The sequence below is a fragment of the Heterodontus francisci genome, chromosome 2, assembly GCF_036365525.1.
Source record: "Heterodontus francisci isolate sHetFra1 chromosome 2, sHetFra1.hap1, whole genome shotgun sequence".
Lineage (NCBI taxonomy): Eukaryota > Metazoa > Chordata > Chondrichthyes > Heterodontiformes > Heterodontidae > Heterodontus > Heterodontus francisci.
In genome coordinates, this window is record NC_090372.1 from 12617132 (window position 1) to 12634100 (window position 16969).

The 16969-nt window shown below is 41.4% G+C and overlaps 1 protein-coding gene across 3 annotated transcripts in view; it reads right to left on the reverse strand.

Moving 5' to 3' along the window:
• Positions 1–2001: 2001 nt before the first annotated feature.
• The window catches only part of nphp3 (nephronophthisis 3), a 76735-nt gene continuing 61767 nt past the window's right edge, over positions 2002–16969 (reverse strand). The window contains exons 22-30 of one of the 3 annotated variants that reach the window (XM_068054435.1): positions 15285–15526; positions 13858–13933; positions 11615–11742; positions 9040–9280; positions 7070–7195; positions 5667–5782; positions 4254–4430; positions 4087–4168; positions 2002–2387 (exon numbers count right to left, since the gene is read on the reverse strand). In XM_068054435.1, the coding sequence (XP_067910536.1) occupies positions 4135–4168; positions 4254–4430; positions 5667–5782; positions 7070–7195; positions 9040–9280; positions 11615–11742; positions 13858–13933; positions 15285–15526 (1140 nt within the window). In that variant the 3' untranslated portion in view covers positions 2002–2387; positions 4087–4134. Of the gene's footprint in view, positions 4169–4253; positions 4431–5666; positions 5783–7069; positions 7196–9039; positions 9281–11614; positions 11743–13857; positions 13934–15284; positions 15527–16969 lie in introns of all 3 variants that reach the window. The other 2 variants (XM_068054434.1, XM_068054436.1) reach the window with 2 other exon arrangements.

Here is a 16969-nt window from a genome sequence, read left to right on the forward strand (position 1 = left end):
AATAATAATGAAAGGTGACAAATTGAAATCACAACCGCATCCAGTGCTCAACACTGCAGCTAATTTGCCACTGTGAAACAAGTTGTATCCGCTGTAATTAAAAGCTAAAACTCGCAGATTAACCTAAAAGCTAGTTGTTGCTGTTTTACACTTTGAAGGCAAGTGCATCCTGTGACCTCAAAAAACTGAATTTTAATCACGTGTTGGATTAATTTAATTGGTGTTTGAGATTGAGGGAGATTTGAGACAGGCTCAAAACAAGCACTGGCAATGAACCAATGTTTTCTCCCAGCGTCATAGGCAGAAGGCTTTGACCTCCATCTCGTTCGAGCCTCATTTAAACTTTACCAAGCTGCGGGGTGAGAAATGAATGATCTGTTGCAGCGGCCTGGTAAATGGGCTGGCTCCTGTACTGACCAGGCAAGAAGGTAGGACCTTTTTTTGGGTGAGTGGCGCAAGGAAAGAGGGGTGTTGGGGAAGGTGAGATTGAGCTGATAGCAAGCCGGAGGATTTTTGTGGGACTGAAAGAAGCACATGAATGCTCTTGTTACCTCTGCATAAACTGAAGGGGAATAAAAAGTATAAATTTAGCTCTCCTGGACAGCTGATTCAGCCTCTCTACCCCTGGATAAACCAGGACTAGTATGCATTGCCCATTTCTGTGAAATTTGTGTCTGCAAAGTAGGAGCTGTATTTTCATGTTTAAATAGTGTTTTGCCTGTCTCAGGTGGAATTGTTAAGCATCCATTTAAATACCTGTCTACAAATTGAATCAGCTGGGCAAATGGTGGCCAAGGTCCACACTGGATTTTCCTTTGGTTTCCAGCACCTAAAATATTGGTATTCATTCCACTTTAGCACAGTTATTTTCCATGTTTGTTTAAATTCTTCAAAAGTAATTAATTGTTTGAAATATTTGAACAATGTTACTAAGATGATTTTAATGCAAACATTTCTGCAGCCCATGTTTTAGTAGGTAGGTGTACAAAACTAGCATTGTACACGTACCTTAAGTTTTCTGTGAAATTGAAAGCATCACTGCGCGCGTATAGACACAGATGTGGTCGTTTTGTTATGCATATATGCAGTGATACTGTTTTGAGTTTGAAAAAGTTAGAGCACTGGTTGACACTGCCTTTTCACATACGGGAGCTTGGTTCAAATTCAACTCCTGATAATTTGGCAGTAAGTGGCTGTACAGCTGGCAAATGAGAACTGAAAATTGTTGTAGCTCTAGATTCATTGTTCATAACCACATAAGACAGTGGAATGAAAGATAATCATTTTTTCCATCAAGCTTGCTCCTAGCAGATAATTTCCATGGGGGTTCTCTTGATCTCACTATAAATTCAACATCAACAGTGTCAATAACTATTTGTGCCATCTGAAGATTTTGCTACAATTACATTGGGGGATTGGGAGAACTTCCATTAAAATTCTACACCACCTATTTAAGTTCTTGGAGGAAGGTTTTGCATCAATCTCCCTTGATTTCCATGTAGGTTACAGAATATTCATCTATCCTCACTGGTTTTTCTGTCCTCAAGATGACATTACCACAAGAACCATTATTGTGTCCTGTCGTGTATTTAATCACCTCAGACTACTTATTACTGCAAATTACAGATAAAAAGCAAAACGCTGCAGCTGCTGAAAATCTGAAACAGAATAAGTTGGAATTACTCAGCAGGGCTGTAGAGAAACAGGAGTCATTCAAAGCAGGCCTGAGGAATGGTCTTGGACCTGAACTGTTGACTGACTTCTGTTTTTCCACAGATACAGCTTAACCTGCAGTGTATTTCCATTTTTTGTTTTCTGTATTCATTCAATTCTAGTCCTGTTGGCTGTCTGATATCCTACTTTTGAAACTCAGCCTCAACTATTCTTGGCAACTGAGGACTGGACAGGCTTTATACAGTACTTATAAAGATTGGGTGAAGTGGAAAAGGGTCTCCGCATCAACAATACCATTTAGGTACTTAATTTACTACAATAGTCAGGTAGTTTGGATGAATTTTAATTTATCCAGTTGCATCAGATGGATTGCATCTACAATTTCGGCACCATTATAAATGCTAGCAAGTTTCATCACTTTGCAATACATGCTACAAGGATGGTAAACAATTCCAATTTTTTATTGCATATTCACTTACAATACTTCAGTATTTTTAGGATTTAATAGCTGATTTCTCAATGTAGGATAACATTACATCTATACAAAAATCCAAATACTTGTAAAAATTTGAAGAGATCTGTTCCTATTTTCCCCTTTGTACGGCCTCAGGTTTTCTTTGAAGGGAAAATCCAGTAACACAGCAAAGATATGTGGGTCAAAATCCAAGCTGTCGCAGGACTTGCACGATACATTTAAATTTTAGCACAAATTTCTGTATAAAAGATTAAAGGACAATATCTTATATTATAAAGCCTTATATGAATGTAACAAAATGTTCCAAATCACTTCACAGAGATCAGATCAAATCAAAAGGGGAAGTAGACTGTTCTCAGAGGTAGGTCTGAAGGATGCTTTTAAAAGATGCTGGTGCATATCTAACCAGGAGTTCTGTGAGCTGCACAATGGTCAGCTCACTTTCTTAATTATTCACACCTCCCTATGCAGTTCTGTCCTTGTAAATATAGCCTTATGAAGGTGTAATGATTTGTCTTTATTGTCTGTACTAAACTTTTAATTTATCATGTTTCTGTAATGTTAAATACAGTATTCTGACTTGAGAGGTGAATCCAGGCTGGTTATTGCAATAATTTGGAATGTTAATTAGTAAACAAAGGAGGAATAATTGTGCACAATTTCAAGCATTTCATTTTATGGACCCTGGGTTATTGTTGTAAATCAAGATATTAGCAACCATTGCTGTGAATTTACGGGTTAGAAAGTGGACTGAAATAATGACATCCATGCCACTGTACCTAGTTTTTAAGCTGTTCTTTGCACTTTTTAAATTTACACTGGGGCAGGTAGAAGTTTTTACTCATCATTCTCACTGATGTGTGATGCTGGCACTCTGATGAAATGGTTCTTGTGTGATCCCTATGTGGTCAAGATTCATCTTATTCTGATCTTCCCTCATCAGCACTTGGTCAAAATCCTCGTTCCCTATCTAACAGCACTGTGGGTGCACCACTACCATACGGACTGCAGTGGCTCAAGAAGATGCACCATCAGCTTCTCAAGGGCAATTACAGATGCAAGTAATACACAAATTCAGAGAATGAATTTTCAAAAATTCATTTTTGAGGCTATGAACTGATCTGAAGCCAAGACAGAGCATTTTGAAGTCAATGTGATGAAAGACTGCAAACCAATGGAGGTCAATAAGGATAGCAGTGATAGGTAAACAGGATATTTTGTGGGAAAGATGTGGGCAGGGGAGTTTTGGATGAGTTGAGGTTAATGGTGGATTGAATTTGGGAGGAGTGCATTGGAAAAGTAGAATGAAGTGGCAAAGGGATGAATGAGAGTTTCAGCAGCGAGAGGGGTGAGAACAAGATGTTTAACTGCTATATTTAATATTCTGAGGTACTGAGCATGCTGCTGAAACTAGCAATGTTTCCCCTCAGTATTGATTCACTATTCCAAGAATATAAAGTACTTGCTCCAACAACAATTCAAGCATAAAAATATACATCAAGATCCATTCCTACTTCAAGGAGATCTCAGGATTTTTTTTGGAAGGAAAAAGTTGAAATTTCCTTCAAAAATTTTGTTTTCCTTTCAAAGAAAGAAGGGTATTTCATGTTGCTCTATACAAGTCTGTAAAACCTTTAAAGACAAATTTATATTCAATATTAAAAACACTGATATACAATATCAGCACTGGTATAAACTTCAAAAGGCGCACAGAGGGAGCCTTGTTTCTTTTTATAAGCAGTGTTCTTGTTCAGTGATAAATTCTTCATTTACAAGTGTGTTCTGCTAATTCAGAACACTAGTCGGGTAATGTGATCCCAGTTACTGGCTGAAAGGACTTTAATCTTCCTTCAATGTGCCAAAAGCATTAGTGCTTGACCCTAATTTTTCATTCCGATACATTTCTTCTTGTTACACAGAACAAATAACATAATTACTTCAGTTTGTTGGATGATTTCCATTTTAAACTTTCATATAATTCTGTTTTAGGCTTGATGTAGCATATTGTGCTCAAGGCAACTGTAAAAAAAAAATAAAAATGACACTTTGTCCTGATATGTTTCACAGCTACAGCTTCTGCTGTCCATTTTGAATTGCAAGTCACCTGTATCCCAAGTCTAGGTAGGGATTAGGAGCCAGAGTATTTCTTAAACTGAAGGTGTCTCCAGTGGATGAATGCCTTGAAAGAGCTTTTCCGCCAACCATTGAAGCCTCAGCTTCCTTAATATCCATTGCTCTCTTGTACAGCTCAGCAGCCTTTTCAAAATTGGCCTCCTCATAACTGTAAAATAAATTGCAAGATATCAGTCTTGAACTCTAGCACACTAACATGAAAGGATATCTGAAAATCACTCATTTTGCACACTTCAGTGTTGCAAATATCAAACTGAACCAACTTAATTTTGCAAAATTCTCTAACTCACATCGTTCATCTTAAAGGATGGTACCTTATTACTAGAACACACTGTATCCCAACTTGGCAGGTCACCAGTTCACACTCATAATTTTCCCAGAGTGTCCAATCGTAATTTAAATTTACCTAATTTAAAAACCTCAAAATTATGTGAATATCTAAAGCAGATTAGGTGTTTTTTTTTTTAAATAGCTTTTTTGGTAGTATTTCTAATCGATAGAAAACGCACATCATAACTTACAGTTGCAATGTTCCCGGTTTCTATCTGTCTCGCTCTTGTTCCTCATTAGGAACATAGGAAATAGGAGGAGTAGGCCATTTGGCCCCTTGAGCCTGCTCCGCCATTCAACCAGGTCATGGCTGATCATCTACCTCTATGCCATTTTTCCACACTTTCCCCATATCCCTTGATACCTTTAACATCTAGAAATTTATCGATCTCTGTCTTGAATATACTCAATAACTGAGTGTCCACAGCCCTCTGGGGTAGAGAATTCCAAAGATTCACCATCTTACAGAGTGAAGAAATTCCTCCTCATTTCAGTCTACTTCTTATTGAGACTGTGTCCCCTGGTTCTAGAACCCACAGCCAGGGGAAACATCCTTCCTGCATCTACCCTGTTGAGCCCTGTAAGAATTTTGTATGCTTCTCCATTACTCACACGACCCTCCTTCACAGAGTGGTTCAATGATCTGTGCTCCTGCATACTTGCATGTATGTTGCTCCTGATTTTAATCGGGCATGACATACAGCACAGTTTACTCAATATTGTCCCCCTTTCTGACCCACCAGCTTCCTTCTTGTGTGCCCTCGCAAACTAGTCAAGCTTTGCAAATCCCACAAACATAAACAGAAGGCCCAGTGTTGCCACCGTTTGTAGTAGTTGTAGCTAACTGGGTCTTCTGTAAAACACTGATGTTTCAACAAATTGCATCATACCACATGTTTTAAGCACTTGAAAGGTAGCTTAGTGACATACCAAGTGTATACAGCACACCAGTGACCAGGGGTACAGTCATCATTCAAAAGCAAACATTGCTGAGATACATTTCTGCTGCTGAATGACAACTAAAGACCGAGCTCAGTGCAGCTGTCATCCTTACCTCAGCACTGCTAAATTCTTTAGTGTCTCTCCTACTCTGGGATGACAACGACCCAGGCTGTCCTCATAGATCTTCAGAGCACGTTCATATAGAGGTAAAGCTTCAGTGTGCTTTTTCTGTGGAACGCAAACATATTTATGGATTATTCACTGTTGTAATAAATTATTTCATCATGAGCTTAAAGCTAGCCTTGGCATGAAAATAGTTCACAATTTATGCAATTGTTAGTATATCATGTAAACGAACAATGTATTTTACTCCGCTACGCTCTTTATTCCATACACGTAACCTTTCACTCTTGGCAAATCATCCATTGGCACATGATATGTTCTCAAACGTTTACGTTGTCACAAGGACTACTCAATTTACAGCAAATGGTAAGAGCCATCCTAGTCAGCTTGACTCTTGCACCTGAGTTAGGTCACCAGCTCAATAGCCACTATTGACTTGAGCACATGCAGTACCCAGAGGCATGTGCCCAGAGGGTACGGCATGGTCTGAGATGCTGTCTTTCACATGAAAATCTGCTCCAATCCCATACCAACATTGTTGACTCTTAACTGCCCTTTAAAGTGGCCTACCAAACCACTCAAGTTATATCACAACCGCCTCAGGCCAATCAGGGAGAGCAATAAATGCCAGCCTTGCCAATGGTACCAACATCCCAAGAATGAAAAAATTGTCATAATTTTGAAAACTTCTATTAGATCCCCTTTTACCGAGCTTTTCTTCACAACTATAACCTCTTATTTCTGGTACCATGCTAGTGAACCTTTCCATAGCTCTAATGTCCATGCTATAATGGGATGCTCAGACATCCTGCACTACTCCAATCTGACCTAAACTCATTTCTTTTACAAATTTATCATTTCTTTAGCAATGTGCCTCTATAGATATAAAACTGTGATCTGAAATTCATCTTATTTAATTGTAGAAAAACTGTCAACCCCTCCCTCTAATCATTTGACACATTACTTCCTTATTGTAACAATTGTAAAATTGTGGAGATGCATGTTCAAATTCCAGATATATACTCATGGCAAGGCATGAACTCATGTTATCCCTTATTACTTGGCCTAGGCTGGTTACTTTCCCAATCATTAATGTTCAGCTTTTATCCCCCTGATGTTCTCTCTCTTCCCCACCTTGAAAAATGTGGCCCCAAAGTTTAGCGTCTTGCTCCTCACAATAATGTACTCAAGTTCAGTTGAGTTTGCATTCAACAGGTGCCACTGCAATTCAAAACTGCCTGTATTAACAAGTTACCGGAAATCCACTTTTGCTGTTCAACTTTCTTAAGCTTTACCTAAAATACTGCAAACAGTTCTAAGCTTTATAACAACGTAATAAAGAGGAGATATGGCAGTAATAGCCATATATAGTGAGGCCAACAGTAAACATACCAACTGACAGTACAGCACAGCCAGATTCACCAGGGCAGTTGCCACACTTGGGTGCTTTGGGCCAAAGGATTTCTGACGAATTTCAACTGCCAGTTGACATAAAGGAACGGCCTTGTCCAATTTTCCCTGTAAATTCAAACAAGGACTAATATGATAGAAAACATTTTCAGCATTCATGGCAAAATGTTATGACTTTAAAAGAAATGTTTCATGCCTTTTACTGTTTATGGGTTAGAAGATGAATAGTTATTTATTCTAATTTTTGTTTCTTGAAACCCTGATCATTTGGAAATAAATATCACAACCTACAACATAAATCCATCTGCTCTTCCATATACAAAGGAATATTAAATATTGTTTTAATAAAGTTACAGATTTTATACTGTAAAATTCCATTAAAATCTCAGATGTTCACTTATCCAAATGTCACATTTCCACTCAAACTTCAAAGAAATAACTTGTATACAGTCCCCATCACATCCTCAGGATCTCCCAAAGTGCTTCAAAGACAATTTGATTACTTTTGAAGTGTAGTCATTGTTATGTAGCCTACCACAGCATACAATTTGCACAAATTAGTCGTACAAACAGCAATGAGATGAATGATTAAAGTGTTTTTGACACATGCTGGTTGAGGGATAAATGTTGGCCAGGACATGAAAAGTCCTGTCCCCTCTTATGGCCATCTGAACAGGCAGACATGTGCTTGATCCAAAAATTGGCACCTCCGACAATGCAGCACCCCTTCAGTACTGCACTGATTATGTGCCCATCTCCTGCAGTGAGTCCTGAGCCTTTGACCTGACTCAGAAACAAGATTGCTATCGATGAGCCAAGCTGAAATTTAATTACACTTTAGCCCTAATGGGACAGGATGTAGTAACAACAGCAGTAACTTGTGTCAGGGTATTTTTATATCCAGCACTGTAGGTGCAGGGACATTCATTAATTTAAAAAGACTAGGTGCCAGTGATGCTGTTAGGTGATTTAAAAGGAAGTATAAGAGAATTATTTTGCATTGCTGAAGCAAAATTGTAGGCGAATTAGCATTCTGTATGTAAAAATTTGTGCATTATTTAAAGTGCAGTGCAATGAAACCTACAGAAACACAAACCAGGGTTGTAGTCCCCAGAACTTTGAAAATTAAGGGGTGATTTGATCAAAGGTTTCAAAATTTTCAGGGGAACTGTGAGGATAAAATTAAGAAAAATTATTTCCACTGGTTGGGGTGTCTAGGACTAGGGAACATAGTCTAAAAATTAGAGCCAGAGTTTTCAGGAGTGAAGTTAGCGAACACTTTTACACCCAAAGGGTGGCAGAAGTTTGGAACTGTCTTCCGCAATGGCAATTGATGCTAGGCCAATTGTTTAATTTAAAACTGAGATTGATAAGTTTGTTAAAGGATATGGAGCAAAGATGGGTGTACAGAGTTCGGTGACAGATCAGCCATGAACTCACTGAACTGTGGAACAGGTTAAAAGGGGCTAAATAGCCTCCTCCTGCTCCTATGTTCCGAGAATATATCTCAGTTATTTTGGTCATTTTCATTTAGAAGATAGCCTCTATAAATGTTAAATTATAAAATAATACATGTTTACTATCACTGGGAAATAATGATGCTCTTTAGTTTTCGGACCTCCTGTGGCACAATACACCCAATATTCATTCATTCTTGAATCAGGTTCATTTCTATTCTAACTGATGTAGAAAACTAGTCTTGCCATCAGTTTAAACAGTATTCAAAAATACAAATATGGCTAGGGGAAGTGATTCGTTCTCACTCAGGAACGGGCATTTGTGCTGCAGTTTTCTTTAAATTTATAGTATTTTAAAAGTCAATTCCACTATTTGCAGGATACGTCATGGGATGCTGTGCTGGGCAAAATCAGTTGCCTTAACTGTGGGAAACAGAGCAGGTGTTTTAAAATAAAAACAGTATTACAATGCAAACACCATTTTGGCAGACTCACTCTCTTTTTGTACAACACTGCCAGATGTTTCACGGTGTAAGCCACAGAGGGATGATCAGGCGCCAGGGCCATACGGCGAATGTCCAGTGCCCTCTCGTACAGCTCCTCAGCTTTCTCATGCTCATTCTTCTCATTGTACAAAGCTGCCAGGTTATTCAAGGACTGTGCACAGTCAGGGTGGTCACAACCAAGAGTCTGCTCCCTCATTTCCAATGAACGTTTCAAGAAAATTTCTGCCGTCCTACGTTGAATTTGAGAAAAAAAAATAAATCCTCCAAGGCCTGTAACAGTATTTCTGACATATTAACTCAGGACTCTAGGATGGTAACGTGCTTGCATTTTTGATCCGATTTAAAGAAGTACAACAGCTTAGCAATTTCACTCCCATTTTCTTCAGTTTAATTGTATGGGATACAGATCGTTATTTGAAGGTAGAAAGTGGCGTGTACAATCAAGTGAGTGGCCTTTTTCTTTGTTTTCACAAAGCTTTGGCAATCACTCAGCAGAATGCATCATAGCTCCGTGGAAACTCTCAGATCAGAGCACTTGATGTGTGATTCCTGCACCCTATAGCATCTCGGTTCCAAAACAGTATGAAGAAATCACTTTTAGGCAGCAAATTTCATAGTAATAGTCTATTCAATGACTGCAACTTGCATTCATATAGCATTCCAATACCCATCACAGGAGCAATTAACAATAAAATTTGACACTGAGCCACATAAGGAAATATTAAGACAAGCTGGTCGCAGAGGCGCATCTTAAAAGAGTTCAGAAGCAGAGAGGTTCAGGGAGGGAATTCCAGAGCTTAGGGCCTAGACAGCTAGAGGCATGGAGATGCGCAAGGTTTCAATACGTTTTGAATAAAATCTGCATGTGGTGCTTTTTGTTTCTTTTACCAATTTATAAATAAGATTGTGCACAGGGGAACAATGCTTGGTTCCAAACTAAAAGTACATATCATCAGACTTCTAGAGCACGAGGGGAAGTTTAGAAGTCACAGTTCAGGTCTTTTCGTGAGCAGTACTGACAGGTGGTCACACTGCTGCACTAAGTTGAGGAGGCAGCAAGAATTGGAATCTGCATTTCGAAACTGTCCTGCAAGCAGATACAACACTTCTACCCACCTTCTTTTGGGCCTCCTTATCTCGAGAGACAATGGATACGCGCCTGGAGGTGGTCAGTGGTTTGTGAAGCAGCGCCTGGAGTGGCTATAAAGGCCAATTCTGGAGTGACAGGCTCTTCCACAGGTGCTGCAGAGAAATTTGTTTGTTGGGGCTGTTGCACAGTTGGCTCTCCCCTTGCGCCTCTGTCTTTTTTCCTGCCAACTACTAAGTCTCTTCGACTCGCCACAATTTAGCCCTGTCTTTATGGCTGCCCGCCAGCTCTGGCGAATGCTGGCAACTGACTCCCACGACTTGTGATCAATGTCACACGATTTCATGTCGCGTTTGCAGACGTCTTTATAACGGAGACATGGACGGCCGGTGGGTCTGATACCAGTGGCGAGCTCGCTGTACAATGTGTCTTTGGGGATCCTGCCATCTTCCATGCGGCTCACATGGCCAAGCCATCTCAAGCGCCGCTGACTCAGTAGTGTGTATAAGCTGGGGATGTTGGCCGCTTCAAGGACTTCTGTGTTGGAGATATAGTCCTGCCACCTGATGCCAAGTATTCTCCGAAGGCAGCGAAGATGGAATGAATTGAGACGTCGCTCTTGGCTGGCATACGTTGTCCAGGCCTCGCTGCCGTAGAGCAAGGTACTGAGGACACAGGCCTGATACACTCGGACTTTTGTGTTCCGTGTCAGTGCGCCATTTTCCCACACTCTCTTGGCCAGTCTGAACATAGCAGTGGAAGCCTTACCCATGCGCTTGTTGATTTCTGCATCTAGAGACAGGTTACTGGTGATAGTTGAGCCTAGGTAGGTGAACTCTTGAACCACTTCCAGAGCGTGGTCGCCAATATTGATGGATGGAGCATTTCTGACATCCTGCCCCATGATGTTCGTTTTCTTGAGGCTGATGGTTAGGCCAAATTCATTGCAGGCAGACGCAAACCTGTCGATGAGACTCTGCAGGCATTCTTCAGTGTGAGATGTTAAAGCAGCATCGTCAGCAAAGAGGAGTTCTCTGATGAGGACTTTCCGTACTTTGGACTTCGCTCTTAGACGGGCAAGGTTGAACAACCTGCCCCCTGATCTTGTGTGGAGGAAAATTCCTTCTTCAGAGGATTTGAACGCATGTGAAAGCAGCAGGGAGAAGAAAATCCCAAAAAGTGTGGGTGCGAGAACACAGCCCTGTTTCACACCACTCAGGATAGGAAAGGGCTCTACCCACCTAATGGTAGTAAAACACTAATGAATATCATCACTCAGCCAAGCATGAGAACAGAATGTGTCTACAGTTTTAGATCTTTTATTAGCAAGCCACAGTGATATAAAGGAACTCAGAAGAAGTTTGATCTTAAAATAACCAAGGCCGAACATTTATTCTGATATTTATTAAGTAGATGATCAACACTGAAATGAACATTCGTTGGTTCTCCTTATCATATGTTAATTACATCGACTTACTCAATGTTGTTTTGAAGATAGTAGAGAACCCCCAGCTCATTCAGTATCCGAGCAGTGTCCGCTGACTCAGTTCCAAGGCTAAGCTCCTCCAACTGCAGAACTCGGCGGCGAAGAACAGCAAAACCATGCTGAAGAGTAAATCCAGCATTATATCAATATTAATATAACAGACCACTCATTGTTTAAATGTCGCAATAATGCATTACTACCTCAATACTACCTCAAGGTTAGCTTGCTCGGGCATGGAGAGGAGAGGGATGACAGTGGGACTTTATGTGGGTGAGAACATGGACTGTAGCATTTTGAATGAGCAATGTGGAGAAATGCCCAGATATGACCGATAAAAAAAAGATAAATCCAAGTCAAATTATTGCTTTATCAGATTTCCCGTCAATAATTGTACCAGTAAGCAGAACCTACTCACCAAAACCCTGCTCACTAATGTTTGGTTCAGGTTCCACTAGAACTGCTTGGCTCCAGACCTCATCACAGCCTTAACACGAGCTGAATGCCGGAGAACAGATAAGAGCAGCTGCCCTTGAGACCAAGGCAGCATTTGACCAAATGTGGCATCAAGAACCCCAAGAAAATTGAGATCAGTGGAGCTGAAAACAGAGAAACCCTTCCAGTGGTTGAAGCCACATCTAGCACAAAGTAAGATAGTTGCGGTTGTTGGAGAGCAGTCATCACAGCAGCACCCTTGGACCAACCATTTTGAGCTGCTTCAATAACCTCCCATCATAAGGTCATAAGTGGGGCTGCTCTATGATGATTGTATAGCGTTCAGCCCATGCCAGCTAACAGCAGGACCAAAATACAAAAGTGTGAGTTAACGACCACCTCAAACAAGAGAAAGCCTAGCCATCTGATCTTTCACGGCACCATTACTACCAAATCCACCCCCAGTGCCATCACCGATCATAAGCCTAACTGGAACAGCAGTATCAACATCATCATGCCTAGAAGGGCAGACAGAGGCAGGATGCTCTATGATCAATAGTTCACCTCCTGATTTCTCAAGCCTCTCTACCATCTACAGGGCTCAAGTCAGGAGAATGTTTTTTTCGTTCATGGGATGTAGGCATCACTGGCAAGGCCAGCATTTATTGCCTATCTCTAATTGTTCTTGGGAAAGTGGCGGTGAGCCGCCTCCTTGAACTGCTGCAGTCCATGTGGTGTAGGTACACCCACAGTGATGTTAGGAACGGAGTTCCAGGATTTTGATCCAGTGACAGTGAAGAAACGGCGATATATTCCAAGTCTGGATACGTTTTTTTTTTATTCGTTCAAGGGATGCGGGCATCGCTGGCTAGACCATTTCAGAGGGCATTAAAGAGTCAACCACATTGCTGTGGGTCTGGAGTCACATGTAGGCCAGATCAGATAAGGATGGCAATTTTGCTTCCCTAAAGGACATTAGTGAACCAGATGGGTTTTTTTTACAACAATTGACAATGATTTCATGGTCACCATTAGATTAGCCTTTTAATTCCAGATTTATTAATTGAATTCATAGCTCACCAGCTCCCATGGTGGGATGCAAACCCATGCCCCCAAAGCATTAGCCTGGGCCTCTGGATTACTAGTCCAGTGACATTACCACTATGCCACCACTCCCCTCCTAAGGGTCTGCTGCCCTTGTTCTTCTAGGTTCTAGAGGTCGTGAGTTTCGAAACTGCTGTTGAAGGTGCCTTGGCAAATTGCTGCACCGCATCCTGTATATGGTACACACTGCTGTCACTGTGTGCCAGTGGTGGAGGGAGTGAATGTGTAAGGTAGTGAATGGGTGCTGATCAAGCGGGCTGTTTTGTCTTGGACGGTGTCAAGCTTCTTCGAGTGTGTTGTTGGAGTTGCACTCATCCAGAGACAAGTGAAGAGTGTTCCATCACACACCTGACTTGTGCCTTGTGATGGCAGACAAGCTTTGGGGCATCAGGAGGTGAGTTACTCACTGCAGAATTCCCAGCCTCTAACCTGCTCTTGCAATCACAGTATTTATATCGCTGGTCCAGTTACGTTTCTAGTCAATGGTAAACCCCCACCCAGGATGTTGATGGTTGAATATTTGCCACTTCTTGTGGCTGTACTATCCAAACAACATTTAAACTCAACATTATCCAGGTCAGAGCTATCTGCCACATCAGCGAGTCTGCCACCTGACCACTACCATTGCATCTGACCTTTATGGACAGACAGCACACACTAATAATTTAGGTGTACTGATTACATCTTTCACCCCTTACCATGTTTCCTTTTTGTCTGGAAACCTTCTGTCTGATCTTCATGGACCGTTTCCTTAATGGCTCCACTTGTTCATACCTCAAAATACGAAACAGGAAGTATAAAATTGAGCAGCAGAAAACCAACATTACCCTGTCTCAGGGATTTTAATGCAAACCAAAAATCTCATTTAGATACTTTATAGTACTGCAAAGATTAAACATTGGAAGTCTACCCATAGCAGTACAAGATCCCACACCACCACTGAAGCATAAATAAAGGCATTCAACATTTATGAATAAATGACTTTTAATCATTGGGAAGGCTTTCAAATTATGACACAGTGCAATACGCATAGAGGAGAGGTTAGAGTTTGACTTCGGTAACAAACATTTGTCATGCAGGCCCCCACCTGCCAAGAATGAGGCATATTGATTTCATCATATGAACACTGATTTTAAACTGTGGCTGGAGGGAAGAAATGACTGGTTTGAAGATCACCAGACACCTGGCTGGAAGAACATTTGCATACTAAGAGATAGTGCTTGGACAGACAAAGGAATTGCTCACTGATTCAATTAACAGAGATTGTTCTAACAATGGCTCCACATCTTGTCAGTAAGAGACAGCACTACACCAAACCACCCCGCCGCCCCCAACTCCTATCGAGAGCTTTGAAATCCACAAACTTCACAGGACAGACTGTACCAAATAAGGAGCTAGTCACATGACTAACCTGCTGGGCAACCTGGGGAATTTTTGAATTGTGCCACAAAGAAAGGAACTGAAGCTGGAACAAGCTCTTTCTCTCTTACTTTCTCCCAGGCCACCATACCCACGGAAGACATGTAAACCTCAAGAAAAGACTCTGACCTCGAAACAAACTGAAGCGTGCACTTTGCCCCAACAAATTGTCGAACTTACCAGAAACCAAAGACTCCACAGCAAACTCAAAGGACAGTAAAACAGAAACCCATCTATTGCCTCAAACTTTCCCCTGTATACCTTTTCTGTCTCTAGCTGCGTGTGTTTATCGCATATGCATGCTAACGTGGTCGCGTCGCATATTCGTAGTCGTTAACTGGATTAGAGTTTAAGATTAATAAACCTCCACCTTTCTTGTTTAAATTTAAGGAAATGCATCTGATTTCTTTGCCTTACAATTGGAGCAGTGAACAAGGATTCACTGAGGGGGAATTAAAAACACTGCATTTCTAAAATTAAACCCTGTCACGGTTAAACCAGGAAAAGGCTGAGAGGGAACCCCTAGACCCCTTCTCACCTGGTTGTAACACATTTCTACAAAAAATTTAAATCTTCTGGAAATATAATTATTACTTTGAGCTTCTTAGCAGCAAAATACAACTGCAAACTACTCACAGTAACATCTATAATTTAAAATGCAATTGAAAAGGTGCCCTTTAGCACCAAACTTAACTCAAGAACTTACTTATTTTGCTTTTGATAAAGCATTGCTAGAGCATCCAGCTCCTGAGCCACCCTGGGATGTACCGAGCCATGGGCGTTTTCACTAATTTCGAGTGCCTGCTTGTACAGCTGCTCTGCATTTCCAAACTTCTTCCACTGCACATACACACCAGCTAGCTGGTGCAAGGACTGAGCCACACTGGGGTGATCCGGATCCAACGCACTCTCTCGGATCTCCAGAGAACGTTGCAAGGGTGCAACAGCCTATATATGAGAAAAGTCGCCAACAGTTAAAATATTTTGCTTATGACCTAGGCATGCTAATAACGCAGGTCGAAAGATTTTAACATTTACCAGGTTTCCTTTACCATACAAGGAAGGCCATATTTACAGCAGGCAGGTTAGAATTGCAGGCTGTCTTTTGGCATTACAACATTAAAGTGAATGTTTTACTTGGACCGCATCAAATTTAACAGGAGAAAATCCAAAAACCTTATAATGCTGCTGTAACGAAACATTGTTTTTTACTGGCATTTATGCAGCATTATTAATGTAATAAAAAAAGTTCTAAAGTGTTTACAGAGGCAAAGCAGATACTGAGGAGCGATGGGAGCAAAGTTGGGAGAGGTAAAGAGGAACAAGAACTTTGAGTCTCGTAGATAAGGACAAGGGTTTGTGAATTTTATATTGCAGGGCCATGGAGCTGATCGAGTTTGGTGAGGAAGGGGCTGACATGGAAAGGGGACTTACTATGGGATATAATGCAGTCAAACCCACAGTATTGCACCATTTATTACTGATGTAGACTGAAACGCAGGAGCTTGCAAGTAAATTGCTGGAGGTGATGTGGGTATGGATAAAAGATCGAGAAGCAGTGAAAGGGAGGTAGGAGCAGAGGCAAGCAATGTGGTGGAGTGGAAATAGGCAGCCTTGGAGGTGGGGTTTAAAGCTCAGGTCAGGGTAAAATTGGGCAATGATGTTGGGCATAGTCTGGTTCAGCCTGAACAAGCAGCAAGGTGGATTAATGGAATTGGATGGTTGGGATGGGGGTAGGAGGAAGCAGTAAGAATACAGAGTTTATTCAGTCAAAATGACATTCATATTAGCAAATGGCGTGATAAGAAATACTGGTTTTGTGAAGAAATCACTTTGACTATTCATTCAGAACATGGAGGCCAGAACGTTAAGAGGTCTCCGGCATCGAGGGTCATGGCGGGGGAGCCCGGAAAATTCTTCCAGGAGAGGCCCACCCCGACCTCTGATGCTGAGAAGATCCTGCCGCATTTTACCAGCAGCGGCAAGGCCTCGGTGCAGCACCCCCACCACTCGGTGGCGAGGCCTTCATTTAAATGTTAAAATGAATTAAAATAAATGCAAAACAACTCACCATGACCCATCAGCCACCCCATGCTGATATTCCTGTGCCGACCAGAACCCCCACACCTTCGGAACTCCATTCAGGTTCCGAGGCGTGATACTGGTGAGGGGGGGGGGGGGGAGGGAGAGGAGTGAAAATATCAGCGCATAGGGGGAAAAACTGTTCCAATTGGCCGTGGGGATAGTGGGAAGGGGTTAAGGGTCAAAGGTGCTGAAGTTGGGTGGGGGGGGGGGGGGGCGGGGTGAATGTTCGGCATAGCAAAAGGTGTTTTTTTGGGGGGCATAGGTCATTTTATTTATTGTTTACTCAATGGGGGGGTGGGAGAAGGG